The sequence below is a fragment of the Alosa sapidissima genome, chromosome 8 (genome assembly GCF_018492685.1).
Source record: "Alosa sapidissima isolate fAloSap1 chromosome 8, fAloSap1.pri, whole genome shotgun sequence".
NCBI classification, from domain to species: Eukaryota; Metazoa; Chordata; class Actinopteri; order Clupeiformes; family Clupeidae; genus Alosa; species Alosa sapidissima.
In genome coordinates this window covers 823,590-841,152 of record NC_055964.1, presented here as the reverse complement: position 1 = coordinate 841,152, position 17,563 = coordinate 823,590, and the positions used below count along the sequence as shown (strand labels likewise).

The 17,563-nt window shown below is 43.0% G+C and overlaps 1 protein-coding gene across 3 annotated transcripts in view; it reads left to right on the top strand.

Moving 5' to 3' along the window:
- Positions 1 to 9,880: 9,880 nt before the first annotated feature.
- The window catches only part of zgc:158260 (uncharacterized protein LOC571389 homolog), a 151,380-nt gene continuing 143,697 nt past the window's right edge, over positions 9,881 to 17,563 (top strand). For all 3 annotated transcript variants that reach the window (XM_042100091.1, XM_042100092.1, XM_042100090.1), the window contains exon 1: positions 9,881 to 10,028. In XM_042100091.1, coding sequence (XP_041956025.1) covers positions 9,964 to 10,028 — 65 coding nt within the window. In that variant the 5' untranslated portion in view covers positions 9,881 to 9,963. The remainder of the gene's footprint in view (positions 10,029 to 17,563) is intronic.

Here is a 17,563-nt window from a genome sequence, read left to right as displayed (position 1 = left end):
TGGGAAACATAATTCATTTCATCCACATATTCTTATGCACCATGCACAACAACGCTACTAAGTTAGCTTAAAACCTTGATAATCAAGCCAGCGTCACGGGCCGTCACGGCATTAAAGTGACAGGCACTCAATTCAACTTGCACAGCACCAATACAGTGTAATGGCATGAAAGAGAAGTCTATATAGTTTATACAGTGCTGTGCAAAAGTTAAGACACCCATGCTGAAATTGGCTAAAGGGAGGAATAAAAAACATATTTTGCCTTTTGTCTTAATGCCTTAATTAAAAAAAAATAGGACATCAATCAAAGTCAAAGTCAAAGTCAAAGTCAGCTTTATTGTCAATTTCTTCACATGTTCCAGACATACAAAGAGATCGAAATTACGTTTCTCACTATCCCACGGTGAAGACAAGACATATTTTACCAATTTAAGTCCACAGACAAACATAACATTCAAGTAAACAAAAAAGTAAGTAAATAAGTAAATAAGAGGGCACATATAATAATGAAAAAATAAGAGCAGCAAAATTTGGTTGAAATTGTGCATGGACAGTCAATAAAATACTAGTGCAAAGTCAGGCCAATAAAAGGCTTGGGTAGTTCTGTTTGACCTAAGTAATAAGAAAGTGGCATAGTGGTGCAAGTTATGTAAGAGCAGCAGAAGTGTTGTGTTTTCAGGACAACAACACCAAGTTGTAAAGTGTACAAGTGTGCAAGTGTGCAAGTGGAGTAGTGCAGGCGGCCATTGTGGGTCCAATGTCCAGGATGTTATGTAGCTGAGGGTGGAGGGGGGAGAGGAGGGAGAGAGTTCAGCATCCTTACAGCTTGGTGTATGAAGCTGTTGGTGAGTCTGGTAGTGCGGGAGCGCAGGCTTCTGTACCTCTTCCCAGAGGGCAGTAGATCAAACAGATTGTGAGCGGGGTGACTTGAATCACTCACAATTTTGGTCGCCTTGCGGGTGAGGTGGGTGGTGTAAATGTCCTTCAGGGAGGGGAGTGAAGCACCAATGATCCTTCCAGCTGTGTTCACTATGCGCTGCAGGGCTTTCCTGTTGTATTCAGTGCAGCTTCCGCCCCACACAGCGATACAGCTGGAGAGGATGCTCTCAATGGTGCCTCGGTAGAATGTGGTCATGATGGCTGGTGGAGCACTTGCTCGCCTGAGTTTCCGCAGGAAGTACAGGCGGCGCTGAGCTCTCTTCGCCAGTGATGCAGTGTTGGTGGTCCAGGAGAGGTCTTCACTGATGTGCACCCCCAGGAATTTGGTGCTGCTCGCTCTCTCCACCACAGCACCGTCGATGGTCAGTGGCAGGTGTTGGGTGTGACCTCTCCGGAAGTCAACAACAATCTCTTTGGTCTTGCTGACGTTCAGCAGGAGGTTGTTGTCCCTGCACCACGTGGTCAGATGGTCGACCTCCAACCTGTATTGAGTCTCGTCGCCATTGGTGATGAGACCCACCAGAGTTGTGTCGTCAGCAAATTTCACTATGTGATTGTTGCTGTAGGTTGCAGTGCAGTCATGCGTCAGCAGGGTGAAGAGCAGCGGACTGAGCACGCAGCCTTGGGGGGCCCCTGTGCTCAGTGTGATGCTGCTTGAGGTATTGTTGCCAACACGTACTACTTGGGGCCTCTGACAGAGGAAGTCCAGTAGCCAGTTGCAGAGGTAGGTACTGAGTCCCAGTTTGTCCAGTTTGCAGATGAGTTGTTGTGGTATTATGGTGTTGAATGCAGAACTGAAGTCTATAAACAGCAATCTCACATATGAGTCTCTTTTTTCCAGGTGGGTGAGGGCTGGGTGGAGGGCAGAGCAGATTGCATCCTCTGTAGACCGCTTGGCTCGGTATGCAAACTGGAAGGGGTCCAGGGTGGGGGGGAGAATGGCTTTGATATGTGACATGACAAGCCGCTCAAAGCACTTCATGATGATGGGTGTCAGTGCCACAGGGCGGTAGTCATTGAAGCAGGATGGAGCAGTTTTCTTCGGCACAGGTATGATGGTGGCAGCTTTGAAACATGATGGGACGATGGCTTGCTTCAGGGAAGTGTTAAAGATGTCTGTGAAGACATCCTTAAGCTCCCCTGCGCAGTCCTTCAGCGCACGACCTGGGATGTTGTCTGGACCTGTTGCCTTACGGGTGTTGATAGCAGCAAGTGTCCTCTTCACGCTGTCGGCAGAGAGGCACAGGGGCTGCTCATGTAGAGGGGGATGGGTCTTCTGTGGGCAGGTGCTGTTTTGTGCTTCAAAGCGAGCAAAGAAGCGGTTCAGGTTGTTGAGCAGAGGGATGTTGCTCTCACAGCTCTGTGGCGCGGGCTTGTAGTCCGTGAGGGCCTGAATGCCCTGCCATAGGCTTTGTGCGTTCCTGCTGTCTTTGAAGTGGGTGGTTATCTTGTGAGTGTATTCCTTTTTTGCTTCCTTGATGCCACGGGACAGGTTGGCTCTCGCTGTTTTCATGCCAGCTTCATCCCCAGCTCTGTAGGCTTTGTCTCTGGCCCTCAGCAGCCTGAGGACATCCCCTGTCAGCCATGGCTTCCAGTTAGCCCGAGTGATGATGTCTTTTGTGTGGGTCACATCATCGATGCACTTGGTGATGTAAGAGGTTACAGTGTCTGTATACTCCTCTATGTCTGTCCGGTTGTTGTAAGTGGCTGCCTGCTTAAACATTTCCCAGTCTGTTGTGTCAAAGCAGTCTTGAAGAGCATTGGAGGCTCCCTCAGGCCACACTTTTACCTGCTTACGAACCGGTTTGTTCGCTTTTACCCTTTGTCTGTATGCGGGCATTAGCATAACAGTGATATGGTCTGAAAGTCCAATGTGGGGGAGGGGGGTGGCTTTGTATGCTCCTTTGTGTGTAGTGTAGACCAGGTCCAGGATGTTATCTCCTCTTGTTGGAAAATCAACATGCTGGTGTAGCTTTGGAAGTACAGTTTTGAGATCAGCATGGTTAAAATCTCCAGTGAAGATGGTGAAACCGTCTGGGTGTGCCGTCTGTTGTTCACTGACAGCCTGGTACAGTTCACTAAGAGCCGCGTTCTTATCGCTGTTGTTGTTGGTAGGCGGGATGTATACTGCGACTAGCAGAATCGCAGTAATTTCCCTTGGCAGGTAAAAAGGACGGCACTTTATGATCATAAACTCTGCCAGTGGTGAGCAGTGTTTGCATACTACTACAGTGTCCCGGCACCATTAGTCACGGATGTAAACACAGATTCCTCCTCCTCGTGATTTACCTCCCTTTACAATGGCCCTGTCTGCTCGATAGCATGCTAGCTGCTCCAGTTGTACAGCAGAGTCCGGAATGTTGTCATTTAACCAAGTCTCAGTGAAGACGAGCACACAGCAGTTACTTACTGTCCGGTTCGTTGATCTCAGCAGTCGTATGTGATCCATTTTGTTGTCCAGTGATCGTACATTTGCCAGGAGAATGGATGGTATGGCTGGGCGAGTTGGGCTGGCCGCTAGCCTGGCCCGGACGCCTCCGCGCTTGCCCCTCTTCTGCTTCCTCGCACACCGCTTCCGACGCTTTCTTTCCGGGGGAGGAGTAGCAGGCGAGTCCGGTGTTGTTGCAGGCCGGAGTAGTCCGAGTTCCTTTAGCGTCTCTGTTGCAAAGTCCAGAACGCTGCAAAACTTGCTTTTGCAGATGTCAATTAAAAACTGCCTGCTGTACTTGTAGTACGACGTAGTAAGACGAGACGAACACGTAAAACTTTCGGACAAACACTTTTTAAACGAACAAAACACCGTACGGTTGGGACAGAGAGAGAATTATTTTTTAATGTATCATGTATCGTAAATAAATAAATGTTATTATATATAAATGTCTTAACTTATGCACAGCACTGTATATTCTAAATAGTAATACTTTGTACAGTGGCCTACAGTGTACAGTTGCTAATACTAATTATTACTAGTGGCTAATACTAATAATGTAAATGAAAAAGGTGAAAGAAAAACATGAATAATTCTGTTCAAGTACTGCAATAATCATGCTTTGTAAATGCTTGTGCTGATGGTTATGTCATAATTTGTAACTCAATTTTCTTTTCTTTCTTTCACAAAATCCACCAAAAGTCACCATTTAAGGAGTCAATTTTTCAATTTTTTCTCTCTTTTTTTTTTTTTTTTTTTTGGGGGGGGGGGGGAGGGGTCTTCCTACGATCAACAGCACCGCTGCTGGAAAAAAATTCTAGGGGAAACACTGCATGCACTAGACCCGTTACAGTTTGCATACCAGGAGAAAGTGGGCGTGGACGATGCCATCACTTATCTTATACACAGGACACATTCTCACCTAGACAAGGGGAAAAGTGCTGTGAGAATCATGTTCTTTGATTTCTCAAGTGCTTTTAACACCATCCAACCCCTCAGACTGGGAGACAAGCTCTTGCAGATGGATGTGGACGCTCACCTGGTAACCTGGATTACAGACTACCTGACCGAGTGACCACAGTTCGTCAGACTGAAGAACTGTCTCTCTGACACTGTGATCAGCAGCACCGGAGCCCCACAGGGAACTGTGCTCTCTCCAGTCCTGTTCACCCTGTACACATCTGACTTCTGCTACAACACTGAGTCATGCCACATGCAGAAGTATTCTGACGATACTGCAATTGTGGGGTGTATCAGGGACGAGCAAGAGGAGGAGTATAGGAGCCTGGTGGAGGACTTTGTGCAATGGTGCAAACTCAATCACCTTCAACTCAACACTTCAAAGACCAAGGAGATGGTGGTGGATTTCCGCAGGTCTAAGCCCGCTCTGCTACCAGTCTCCATTGATGGGTAAATGTGAAGGTGGTAAGCACCTACAAGTATCTGGGTCTCCACCTGGACAATAAACTGGACTGGACTGTCAGCCAATACTGAAGCACTCTACAAGAAAGGGCAGAGCAGGCTGTACTTCCTGAGGAGGCTGCGGTCCAATGTGTGCAGCAAGCTCCTCAGGATGTTCTACCAGTCTGTTGTTGCCAGCGTCCTCTTCTATGCAGTGGTATGCTGAGGAGGAAGCACAAAGAAGAAGGATGCTGGGCGACTTGACAGGCTGGTAAGGAAAGCTAGCGCTGTAGTGGGAGCTGAACTGGAGTGCATCAATATCTGATAAAAGGACCCTGAACAAACCGATCAACATTTTGGACAATGAGTGTCATCCACTCCACAGCACTATTAGAAAGCAGAAGAGCTTGATCAGCTGGAGACTTCGCTCACTGCGTTGCACAACAGACAGACTGAGGAAGTCATTTGTCCCCTGGGCCATTGAACTGTTCAATGCTTCACTTAAGGGAAGAGGAGAGATCTGCCTCTCCACCCTCTCCATGTTTGTATACTGTCTGTCCACTAGCCACTTTTTACCACTGTCTTACTGCTTCACTGTTTGTATGCTATATTAGCACATAGGCATAACCCCTCCCTCCATCCCACAGCCGGATTGTGGCCACACTTATACCTATACTTAATACTTTATAATCAATACTTGTATAATGGCTGTAACCTTACTACGTCAACCCATTCTTGCACTGATATAGTTTTTCTATAGCTTTTTATATGATCTTGTCTACTGTCTTATATGTCCATATTTATTTTATGCTGGTCTCTAGACTTTATTCTTGCACTGTTGCACTGCTGGACTTACTCATTTGCACCACCACCATGACACTCACTCTCACAGAGCACCTTACTTTACTATGCACAGAGAATCACAAGCTCAGTCCCTGCCTCAGTCATTGCAAGCGCCTCAAGCTTAATCACCCCTAAGCACCCTATGTGGATACTGTTTTAGACTTGATTTAGATTTTGTGTTATTTAGTATAATTTGTATTTAGTATATTCTTTATCTTCTACTGTCCTTATTGCTTAGTTGTGTTTTTTATATTACATACTTATTACTTTTTCTGCTGTTAGTACATGTTGTTTGTGATGTCTGTATGCGTAAGGTCTGAGACCTTGAATTTCCCCTTGGGGATCAATAATCAAAAGTATCTATCTATCTATCTATCTATCTATCTATATATCTATCTATCTATCATGATAAGAACTCAGTGGTGGAGCAGGTAGGCTATGATGCTGATGATTATGATGACTTATTAATTGCGATAATTTAATGATATGGTAGCCTAATGATAACAAAGTAAGGCCGTGCTGTGATTATAATAACAAATAGCGCAACTTAAATTTTCTAAATGAATGATTTGCAAACCTGGACAGCAAAATAGTGTCAAATCGACGTTAATTGTTGGTCAGATTGATCAGTTTCCGTCAGACGCCCAAAATTCAACATTGATGGCATGAGTGGTGGTTGGTCTCTCAAAGTAGAGAAGAGTTCTATCTTGGAAGGGTTATCATGGTAAAGAAAGGCTAAAAGACTGTAGACTGACGGAAATGTAGGTTACAAAACATCACGTCATGCACAAGCCAACTAAGCTACATTATGTATAACCTTTACGATAGGCTACTGGAAGACACTAAAGATAATTAGTTCCTGTAGCTGTACTGTTCCAAAATGTACCAGCAATGTAGGTAGGTAGTATAGCCTACAGGAATAAAATATTTCCAGCAACAGCCCTGTTTATTTTGTGTTGTTTCAGTTGTCCTACAGTGATAACCGGTATAAATTACATTAATGTCTAAGACAATCTGGGTAATTTAACTCTTTACACATAGGCTTCAGTAATTTTTGCTGCTGTCAATCGTAGCCCACTGAATAATTTGAAATGATACTTTGAATTCAAGCAGAAACTCTTCTTTAATAATTGCTTGATAGCCTACTTGAATATGGAGATCATATGCTCCATGCCTACCTCTGATCAGTCAAAGAGATAACCAATGAGGCCTAGGCTACATCACTTTCAGTGCTCCATGACAGTTGAAAATATATGCATATTTAAGGGTAATGCAAAGATTTTGTATTTAATTAGGTGTGCCGACCGATTTGAGGGCCGCTTGGGCCAAATATGCCAGGGCCGAATTTTGGTCCCAGTCTGCCCCTGTTTGGGCTGTATTTTGCACAGTGGCGCATGGCGTAAAACTCGTTTTCCACCTGGCGCCAAGTTTATTCCTTATTTTGCACGTTTAATTTTTAAACAATGCGCCCAGGGGTATGGCAATTAACAACTTAGGGAGTGGCTTAGCGCATTGTCTAAAAATCACTATTGTACACCTGGTCAGAAGTCTATGGCGAGTTGTTTATATGTTATTTTAAGAGTGCATTGTCAACAGTCATATTGGCGGGTGCGCCTATCATCCATGAGCGCACACCAGCCACGTCCAAGCAAAACATTACAAACGATTGCACGATTACAATAGGAAACGTAATTAGAATAAAGATATTACGAAATATGTACATCTCATGATGAGTAGTTATTCACCATCATTTGCAAATTAGTAATGACGGTTAAAAGTGATTAGGGGAGAGGCGAGAGACATATGGAGCACAGCTGAAGCAAACGAAATATAAGCAACTCCTCAGCAGGATAATCATTTGAGCAATATTAGAGTAAGTGTTGCTTTTTCCAGCCTATGTTTTCGATGGTAACCCATTGTCAGTCAATAGTGAAAGTAACTGCATATAACGGTCTTGTCGTTGACTGACACCATGGTGAAGTTCCAAAGTTTCACTTTGCCAATGAGTTCAAATAATAGAGGAGTGCAAATGCGTGAAGGCTATGCTAGGTTTTAGTAAAGCATGGTTTAGTGGAATGATTATTTCATACGCAAGCAGCCTCCTTCAAATGCGCCGTTGAATGTCAAAATACCGATGCATTTATTTGACATCGCGCTTTGCGCCGTTAAAGGGAATGACATATATCATTCTCATTGGTTGAAATGATGTTATACGCCCCTTAACACACCCATGACTGATTAAAAAACCTAGGAACACATTGTTGCGCCATGCGCTCGACGTTTGATAACGAAAACCCTCCCAATGTGGACTGGAAACATCCTACTAAATTTGAATAAGCTTTTGACGAGTGACGATGCGCTTTTGACTGTCATGATAGGGCCCTTTGTGTTATATGGGCAGGCCTAGTTTAAACACATCAAAGTTGGTTTGACAAACTCATCACTCGTAGTCAGTGCTAAATACAGCGGGGAAAATAAGTATTCCAGTACTTATTCCAGTCCAGGTAAATATACTTCCAGTGAGGCTATTCGCATGAAATTTTCACCGGACATTAGTATTAACTTTGGTAATCCACACATATATAAAAATCAAAACATTAATGTCTAAAAGTAGTGTTATGAGTAAAAAAGTGGAATGGCACAGGGAAAAAGTATTGAAAACGCTAAGAAAAAGCAGTACACAAACGGAAGGAATGGCAAAGAACAAACTGGAATCTATAAATAGTTAGAGAAATTATCCCTCCTATCTGTGCAAATTGATATAAGCTGGGTTAGTACATACTGGTGGGCTATAAAAAGGTTTTTTGATAGCAAGGTGTCACACAACAAACATTTCATGATGGGTAAAAGCAAAGAGCTCTACCAAGATCTTTGCAACCTCATTGTTGCAAAACATATTAATGGAAATGGTTACAGATGCACTTCAAAACTTCAGAATCATCCAGCAAGCAGTATTGGAGCCATTATTTGCAAGTGGAAGGAACATCACTACATCATCAACTGGCCATGCACAGGATCTCCTTGCAATATTTCTGACCAGGACGTCAGAAGGATAGTCAGAAGAGTAGCCCAAGAGCCAAGGACCACTCTGAGAAAGCTCCAGAAAGATTTGGAGGCAGCAGGTACAATTGTTACAGAGAAAATCATAGGTAATGCACTCCACCGCCATGGCCTCTATGCACGCTCATCCCGCATGACTCTATTGCTGAAGAAAAACATGTCAAAGCTCGTTGAAAGTTTGCTACACAACATTTGAACAATCCTATGAAATACTGAGAGAATGTATTCTGGTTAAAATTTTAACTTTTCGGATGTCATACTACACACCATATTTGGAGGAGAAATGGTACTGTGCATCACTCTAAAAATACCCTACCAACAGTGAGGTTTGGAGGTGGTGGCATCATGGTGTGGACTGTTTTTCATTTTATGGTACTAGCAGACTTCATACAGTTGAAGGAATGATGAATGGAGTAATTTTGTTCTGGGAAAATCTTTACATCCACCAGGATGATGAGGATGAGGCATGGCTAGACCTTCCAGCAGGACAATGATCCAAACCATTCAGCAAAGGAAACTCAATTGGTTTCAGAGAAAGGAAATCAAGGCCCTGACTTCAATTTAATTGAACAGTTTTAGAAGTTAACTAAAGATCAAGATTCACAAGAGGGACCCCTGAAAATCATACAGGAAATGCCGTGAAGCTGTCATTACGAATAAAGGCTTTTCCACAAAGTATTTAAGAAATTTCAGCAGGCGTGTTCAATACTTTTTTCCTGTGTTATTCCACTTTATTGCACATAACTCTACCTATGGACTTTAATGTTTGGATTTTTTTATTTCTTTAAAACGACTTTAAAGTCGTTTTTCATAGTAGAGTGCCCGTTGAAACAATATGTCTGTAACGTTAGAAAACCCGTAGCACAATTACATGCCCGCAGGTGACGTTAGGCCTGCTTTAAAAATAGAATGATAGGCAAACATATAGCTAATTCCAGCTGAACGAGATAAAACTTATGGGTGGATATTTAGATGGGTGGATTATCTGAGTTAATACTAATGTCTGGTGAAAATTTCATGCAAATAGCCTCATTGGAAGTATACTTACTGAAAAAAATGTTGACGTGTTCAATACTTATTTTCTCCGCTGTAGATTTTTCGAATGTGTCGAATATCCAACGTCCAATATAAAACCAACTTTACCACGAATGCAGAGATGAAACAAAACGCACATTCGACTTCCGACCATAACCATGTGTGTTTGTTTTTGAAACCATGGCAACCACTGAACAAGGCATCTAGTTAGCAATGTCAGTTAGCTAGTAGAGTTCACAAGACAAAATATAAGCAGAATGGCTGGCTATTTTAACATACTTTCCTCGAGGAAACGTACAGAAAACACTCCAGTCTATCCTTGGTAAGAAAAGACTTGCTGATTATAACGTGCACCGTGGTGAATGCGCTTACGTTATGGGTGAATGTTGCAGCGAAATGTTACAGTTGCATTCGCTTAGCAATTATGAGATAATGTAGCCTAGCATTTGACCCACAATTTGATAACTTTAGAGGCTGGGGAGTGGAATGTTGAGAATCCCGGTGTTGTGTGGCTTCAGGTTTCTACAATATGCACGCGTTGTGCTCAGACATTCACACGGATTTTAAGTCGTTTTTCATAGTAGAGTGCCCGTTGAAACAATATGTCTGTAACGTTAGAAAACCCGTAGCACAATTACATGCCCGCAGGTGACGTTAGGCCTGCTTTAAAAATAGAATGATAGGCAAACATATAGCTAATTCCAGCTGAACGAGATAAAACGTATTACGCCGGTGATCCACTAGCATGCGATGCGAACTCCGCAACGCAGTACCAAATCGCGACGCTACCCTTCATGAAGACGCTTTGATGGGCGTTCCCTTTTGTATATGGGTGGAAACTGCAGGGCAAGAGCAGGTAGCCTAGTAAACTTCATAACTTAATAACACCCACCATCTATTAACAATCTCTCCAACTTTCCTCCACGCTTCATTTCACATGAAGTTGTCCCTGTATGATTCTAGCGACACATCATACAAACACGGAAATGTAGACACTGCTATGATTCATTTTTCGTCTGCCATGTTTTTGTAAATTGTTTTGGCGGTAACCACACTACAGTGGGGTGTACCAGAGACTTTCTAATGAGGAGACACATCACTCAAAAAATCCTCCATAGAAATGCATGGGGTTAGTTTGTAGGGATGGGCAGAACGAGGCTTTGTGAAACAACGAAACGTTCGAAGCAATTGCGCCGGAATGTGTCGAGGTTTCGAAACAATCCGACACACGTAACTCCATGGTGACATCTAGTGGCCAGTTTTGCTAACATCACATTTTGACCGTGAAGCACAACTGCTTCAGACGAAGAATATAAATAGCCAACATGGAACGCAAGATTTCGTCCACAGCCACGTGGTTCAGTGGTTAACACACTTGCATTCGGCCGGAGCGGCCGGTGTTCGACTCCCTGCTGGTGCTTAGAAATTTCAGACTAGTATATGCGTTCAGTAACTAGAACATTTTTATATCTGCCAGTTAGATGTTTTGTTATTTCAGTTTCATATTACATTATCCTTTGGAATATGCTGGAGAGGAAAATGCTACAATGGTTTTAAAATGTAGGCTATGCTTATGGCCCAGGGTTTTTTTTGGGAACATGTTGTAGGGAAATAAAGGATACATGTGAAGCAGGTTAGACTAATCAGGTACAACATGGGAAAAATAAACAACACATTTTTTGTATGTCAACATACATTTTTATTTAGGAATAACAGTTGTTCTGCCGTCTTGGCATTTAATCTGTTTCTTGTTTTTGAATTGAGTTAGGTTTGGATAAACCACTCTCCTCTCCTGCCAGTATTTCAAAGGGTCAGCTGTTCTTGAAATAAAGGCATCCGTCATATATTTTTTTTTACTTCTGCTACTATCTAAATATTAACGTCACTAGACTATATCTATCTAAACTATCGCTTACTGTCTGTCTCTAGCCTGTCAATTAATCTATATCACTAACCTATCAATCACAAGAATGCACTATAAATCGCTATATCTCTATATGTCTCTATGTCGCTATATCTCTTAAAATCTCTCTCCTCACAAAAAAACCACAAAGATAGGATGTGTTTGAATGACTTTTAAGCATTCTGGGACTTTGTAATTTAGATCAAACAGGTGTTTACTCGGGTAATTGGCTCGCGCGGCAAGTGTGCCACCTGTCCAAACCAAATTGAAACACCACGAAGCCTCACTAAGCCATGGTCACGTGACATGGCCGTTTTGAACCACACTTCGAAACACTATTCGAAACACTTGCGTTTCGGAAGCTCGACACTGTTTCGAAACGTCAGCTTCGAGCGTCACATTCCTATTAGTTTGTAACGGCCGTTGTCTACACATATCCCACCCCTTCCTCGGCAAAACGTTGACATGTGAATACATTGAGCCAATCATGTGGTGTGATGTGAATACATTGAGCCAAGCATATGGTGTGTTGTGAAGACATCTTCCCAATCATGTGTTGTGAACACGCCGCTGGAGCAAGATTGGTGTCGTGAAGCCTTGCGCACGCGCATTTCTGCTGAATAGGATGCCCGATGAGTGCCCAAAAAGCGTTGCTATATCGAATCTCGATTAGTGGGTTAGCGAGGTATGTTGCGCTCAAAGCCAGGCTATGCTGTGACACGAAAGTGGATCTGTTTTAGTGTCGCTATATCACCATGGTATCTTATGCTGTCAACCAAACCTGGTCGGGAGGAGGTTATGTGCTAAATTATAGCTCAAACCATGTAATCTACCGCACACTGACCAATCAATTGTCTTAAAAACGAAGTTCTCACGTGTAGGATTATGTCATATATCTACAGGTGGAGCTCCGCCTCTACTAAAATTTTGGATCTCGAATGCGCTTTAATAGTGCTGTGAGTGCAAATATCCCACTATGGACGTGCATACCATACAACAACTGATGACAATTGATTTATTTGATGTTATAGGTTAGACACAAAAAATGACCGCAGTGTAGATTAAGCTATCGCTCATGAATGCGGAAGTAATTGTTTTTAAATAGAGGCGGTCTTGTGCGTCTACACGTTACACGATTGGCCAAAGTCATCCCAACACCGAGAACGCGCACAGATCTGAGCTGAAAGCCTAGTTTGACAAATATATCACATAACTTCAATCGTAGTATCACTTAACGTATACCCCTGAGTCAAGGCTTTGTCAAGCCTCGATATGTCTACATAGCCTAGATATGTCTAACGTGCTTCGTAGTACACCCCACCGGAAAATTAGGTTTTGTTTGATGGACCTCCCCTGCGTATTGCTCTGCTATTGGATACTCGCCTCGCTATGGACGGATTCATTTGCATAAAGTTGGGGATTGCTGAACCTTTGGACGCGCTGCAGCCACAGAGTAACCTGACTCTCGCCAGATGAATTTCGTTCCGCCTAGCTCCACTGGGATCGGTTCCGTTGAGAGTGATTTTAGCACAAGATTGTATGGTAGAGCCAATCAGGACGCAGGGCGGAAGTTTCATAGATGTGACATAGCGTAGAAGTGACTGTAAGACTGTTCTCAGCGTCACGGGTTGGATTCAATGTGAATGGTTGAAGTAGCTCGTCAATAGATGACGAACAAGTGACTTATCCAATCTTATGCAAGGATTTTTTAATAAGGCCCAGCCTTCTAAAACACCACTCCAATGGATCGATCCCAGATGGATGAGTGGAGCTAGGCGGAACGAAATTCATCTGGTGAGAGTCAGGTTAGCCACAGAGTTCTTGCTAGATTAAGTTTAGTGCTTGCGCTATGCCTGAAACACACGTGCATACCTAAATCCTCAAATTATGGCCGGGATTTTTATTTATAGCCGGGCCTCAGATTCGGACAAATAAAGGCCAGTAATAATTTGTTTATTTAACTCATAAAAGAGCTCTTCTTAATATTTAATATTGTTGGTTGATTTAATATTGTTGCCAATGAAAAGTCATTGTCCTACACCAGGGGTCACCAAATGGTGGACCGCGGTCCGAGTCCGGACCCTGACGTGATCCTATCCGGACCCAGACCATAATAATTTAGATTTTCACGGAAGATTTCAAAGCTGCGCTAAATGTTTCGTAGGTTAGGATAAACAGCTTCAGGAACCATCATCTCGCTTGCTGCTACTCCAGTGAAATCTGTGCATTCTGATAAAGTCGAGTCAGTGAGTAGGCCTAAAGTTACTATGGTGAAGAGACTCACTGATAGCCTGACAGGGAAAACGAGCGAGGAGAGGAGATGGGACGAGAAACAATCAGATGGATATGTAAGTTAGCGATAAGTAAGTTATTTTCAAATCATGGATTGCTCAAAGGGGAGAAAGCTAGACAGCGAGAACAGAGCTTTATATAATGATCAGGGCAATTACCATGCAGAACTGTCACGTCCATAACGTCAACTAAATAGCCCTATGATGGCATTGTGTTGCCGTTATGGGTGTGACAGTTTTGCGCGGAATTGCCCTGGACTGACTCTTATACATATTCTGAGATAGGCGATTGCTAAAAGCGCCAATTTGAAGCACCTAGCGCTAATTTGAAGCTAGGCCTACCCATTCAACAGTGAACTGAGACCACAGAATTTTACGATTTAATTAAGAGGGCAATATGATTGATCCACCACAATCTTAACACATCCATTCACTGCCCAACAATGTGATGTTCCTTAAAGGTTTCCAGGATTCCAGGAACATTAAAAAAATTAAAAAAATTAAATTAAACTTGCTGATTGATCCATCCTTGTCTCAGCTCAAATCTTATTTTAAGTTCACGTTAAAATCTTAAAATAGCCAAGGCTACTCAGTTTTTCTCCCCAATTAGGGCCTACTCTTCCTATCTTCCTTATTTCTCCTCATTTCGAATGTTGCCTTTAGGCTACTAATTTTATTTCACATTAAACATTAGGCCTAGGCCTGCAACTAGGCTCCATCCATCCATCCATCTATCCATCATCTATCCATCCAAATATATATCATGATTAAAATTAAAATTATATATGATGCTCTGGACTTCGAATGTTGCCTTTAGGCTACTAATTTTTGCATCCATCCACGCAGCGGAGGTTGCCTCCGCCCAAGTCCGAAGGCCATTATCCCGCTTATCACCCGGTTGCCACTATAGGCAATAGTCATGCCTTTATAGCACGCAACGGGAACATGCAGTTCAGTTTAAAAAGAAGCCGACTTGTTGTACAACTTTCTGTGGCCCTATAACAGCGATAACATTGACAGTTGATTTCATTGTTGTGAAGTCCGGTGCGACCAGCTATTCGAGAGAGGAAAAAGTGTCCGCATTGAAACTCTACATTTGGTTCAATAACAGACACATATTTGGCCAATATCGTGGTTTAAACAAATCACAGATAGTGAAGGGCGGGACCTCCACTCTGATTGGCCGTGGCCCAGTGCCTGTGTGTAAATTTGAAAATGCGTGTGCTGCTGAGAGAGAGAGAGAGAGAGGTCAGAGTAGGCCTGTCAAACTCGATTCCTTGCTGATGCACTCTACAAGAAAGGGCAGAGCAGGCTGTACTTCCTGAGGAGGCTGCGGTCCTTCAATGTGTGCAGTAAGCTCCTCAGGATGTTCTACCAGTCTGTTGTTGCCAGCGTCCTCTTCTATGCAGTAGTATGCTGGGGTGGAAGCTGGCTCTGTAGTGGGAGCTGAACTGGAGTGTATCACTTCACTATCTGACAAAAGGACTCTGAACAAACTGATCAACATCTTGGACAATGAGTGTCTCCCACTCCACAGCACTATTGTTAAACAGAAGAGCCTGATCAGCTGGAGACTTCGCTCACTGCCTTGCACAACTGACAGACTGAGAAAGTCATTTGTCCCCAGGGCCATTGAACTGTTCAATGCCTCACTTAAGGGAAGAGGAGAGATAGACTTCTCTGCATAGTCTGTCTGCCTCTTCATCCCCTCCATGTTTGGTACTGTCTGTCCACTAGCCACTTGTACCACTGTCTTTATGCCTCAGTGTTTGCGTGCTATATTAGCACATTAGCACATATGCATAACCCCCCCCTCCATGCCACAGCCGAACTGTGGCCACACTTATACATTTTCTTAAATAGTTAAATATATAGATATATAGTATTTCCTTTACTTTATTTCTGCATTGTTGCACTGTTGACTTACTCATTTGCACTATCACCATGACCACTACCACCATGACACTCATACACACAGAGCACCTTAGAGCACCTTACCATACCTTACTATGCACAGAGAATCACAGGCTCAGTCCCTGCCTCAGTCATTGCAAGCGCCTCTGATTTATTATTAATCACCACTATGTGGATACTGTTTTTAGAATTGATTTAGATTAAGTGTTAGTATAATTTGTAATTTTGTAATCTCCTTTTAAGGATCCGGGTTGAACGAGTCACTTGAGTCACTTGAGTCAGTATTGCTAAATCGCAAAGAAATTCAGTCCTACGTTCAAGCAGTGCAGTGGGGTGCTTCATTTCGGTAAGTGCCTTCTCATGTTGGATGTGGATCCTCCATGATTTGAAACCAGGTTTTGCAGTAATTGCATTTAGCCTTTAGAGTTTTGCTCTCCTGGTCAAAGTGCATCCACACATTGTTCATCTTTTTGGTGCTCATGTTCAGAAACTTTGATCTTATTGACAGAGAGGGTAGCCTATATTATAAATATAGCTGCAAGCAGCAATGAGGGGGCCAAGCAGTTAAGCAGGAGTTGGGATTGGATTGGATGGGACTGGACTGGACTTGACTGTGTTGTGTTAGATTGGATTGGATTGGACTTATTTGAATTGGACTGGACTGGATTCGAAGGTCACCGAATTTATTGTGTGTCCTCAAGATGTACTCCTAAGTCCACATACGAAGTTTGGTTTAAAGTGGTGAAAGTGTTGATAATTATAGCACCCCTAGTGGTGAAAGCACATCAAATGAATTGTGCATCCTCAGGATGTAGTCCCAAGTCCTTATACCAAGTTTGGTTGCGATAGGTGAAAGTGTTGCTAGTCATACAGCCCCTAGTGGTCAAATGTCACCAAATTTATTGTGGGTCCTTAGGATGTGTTTACGAATCAACGTACCAAGTTTGGTGTCGATGCGAAAAAGTCTTCCTAATTATAGCGCCCTTAGTGGTCAAAGTACACCAAATGTATTGTGTGTTCTCAGGATCGGGTCCCGAGTCCATATACCAAGTTTGATTTCGATACGTAAAGGCGTTGCTGAGATATGAGCTAATTTCCTGTATCTCTAGCGCCCCCCTAGTGGTCAAAGGTCACCAAATGTATTGTGTGTCCTCAGAATGGGATCCCAAGTCCATATACCAAGTTTGGTTTCTATATGTGAAAGCATTGCTGAGATATGACCCACTTCCTGTGATTATAGCGCCCCCCTAGTGGTCAAATTTATTGTGCGTCTTCAGGATAGGGCCTCAAGTCCATGTACTAAGTTTGGTTTCAATATGTGTAAGCATTGCTGAGATATAATCACTTCCTGTGATTATAGCGCCACACAGTGGTCAAAATGTACCAAATTTCTTGAGCCTCCTCCTAATTGGGTCCTGAGCACATGTAGTAAGTTTAGTCTTGACACGAGAAAACCTTGCTGTTTGGCGGCTTTGACGACAATTTTAATTGGCTGTTACGGGCGAACGGTTTTAGATTTGAAGACAAAAAGTCTTTTTGGAGGCTTGGTCTGAAGATCATCTGCACCAAGTTTTGTGAAAATCAGACAAACTTTGTGACCTGTGAAAACTTTTAGGTGTTTTTGATTAAATCCAATATGGCGGCCGAATCAATTACGATGACATCAAAATTTGGCTTGGGTCAGCCTATGGACCTCCAACAGTATTAACAGACCCCACTAGTACATTTTAATTCCAAACACAACAGCAG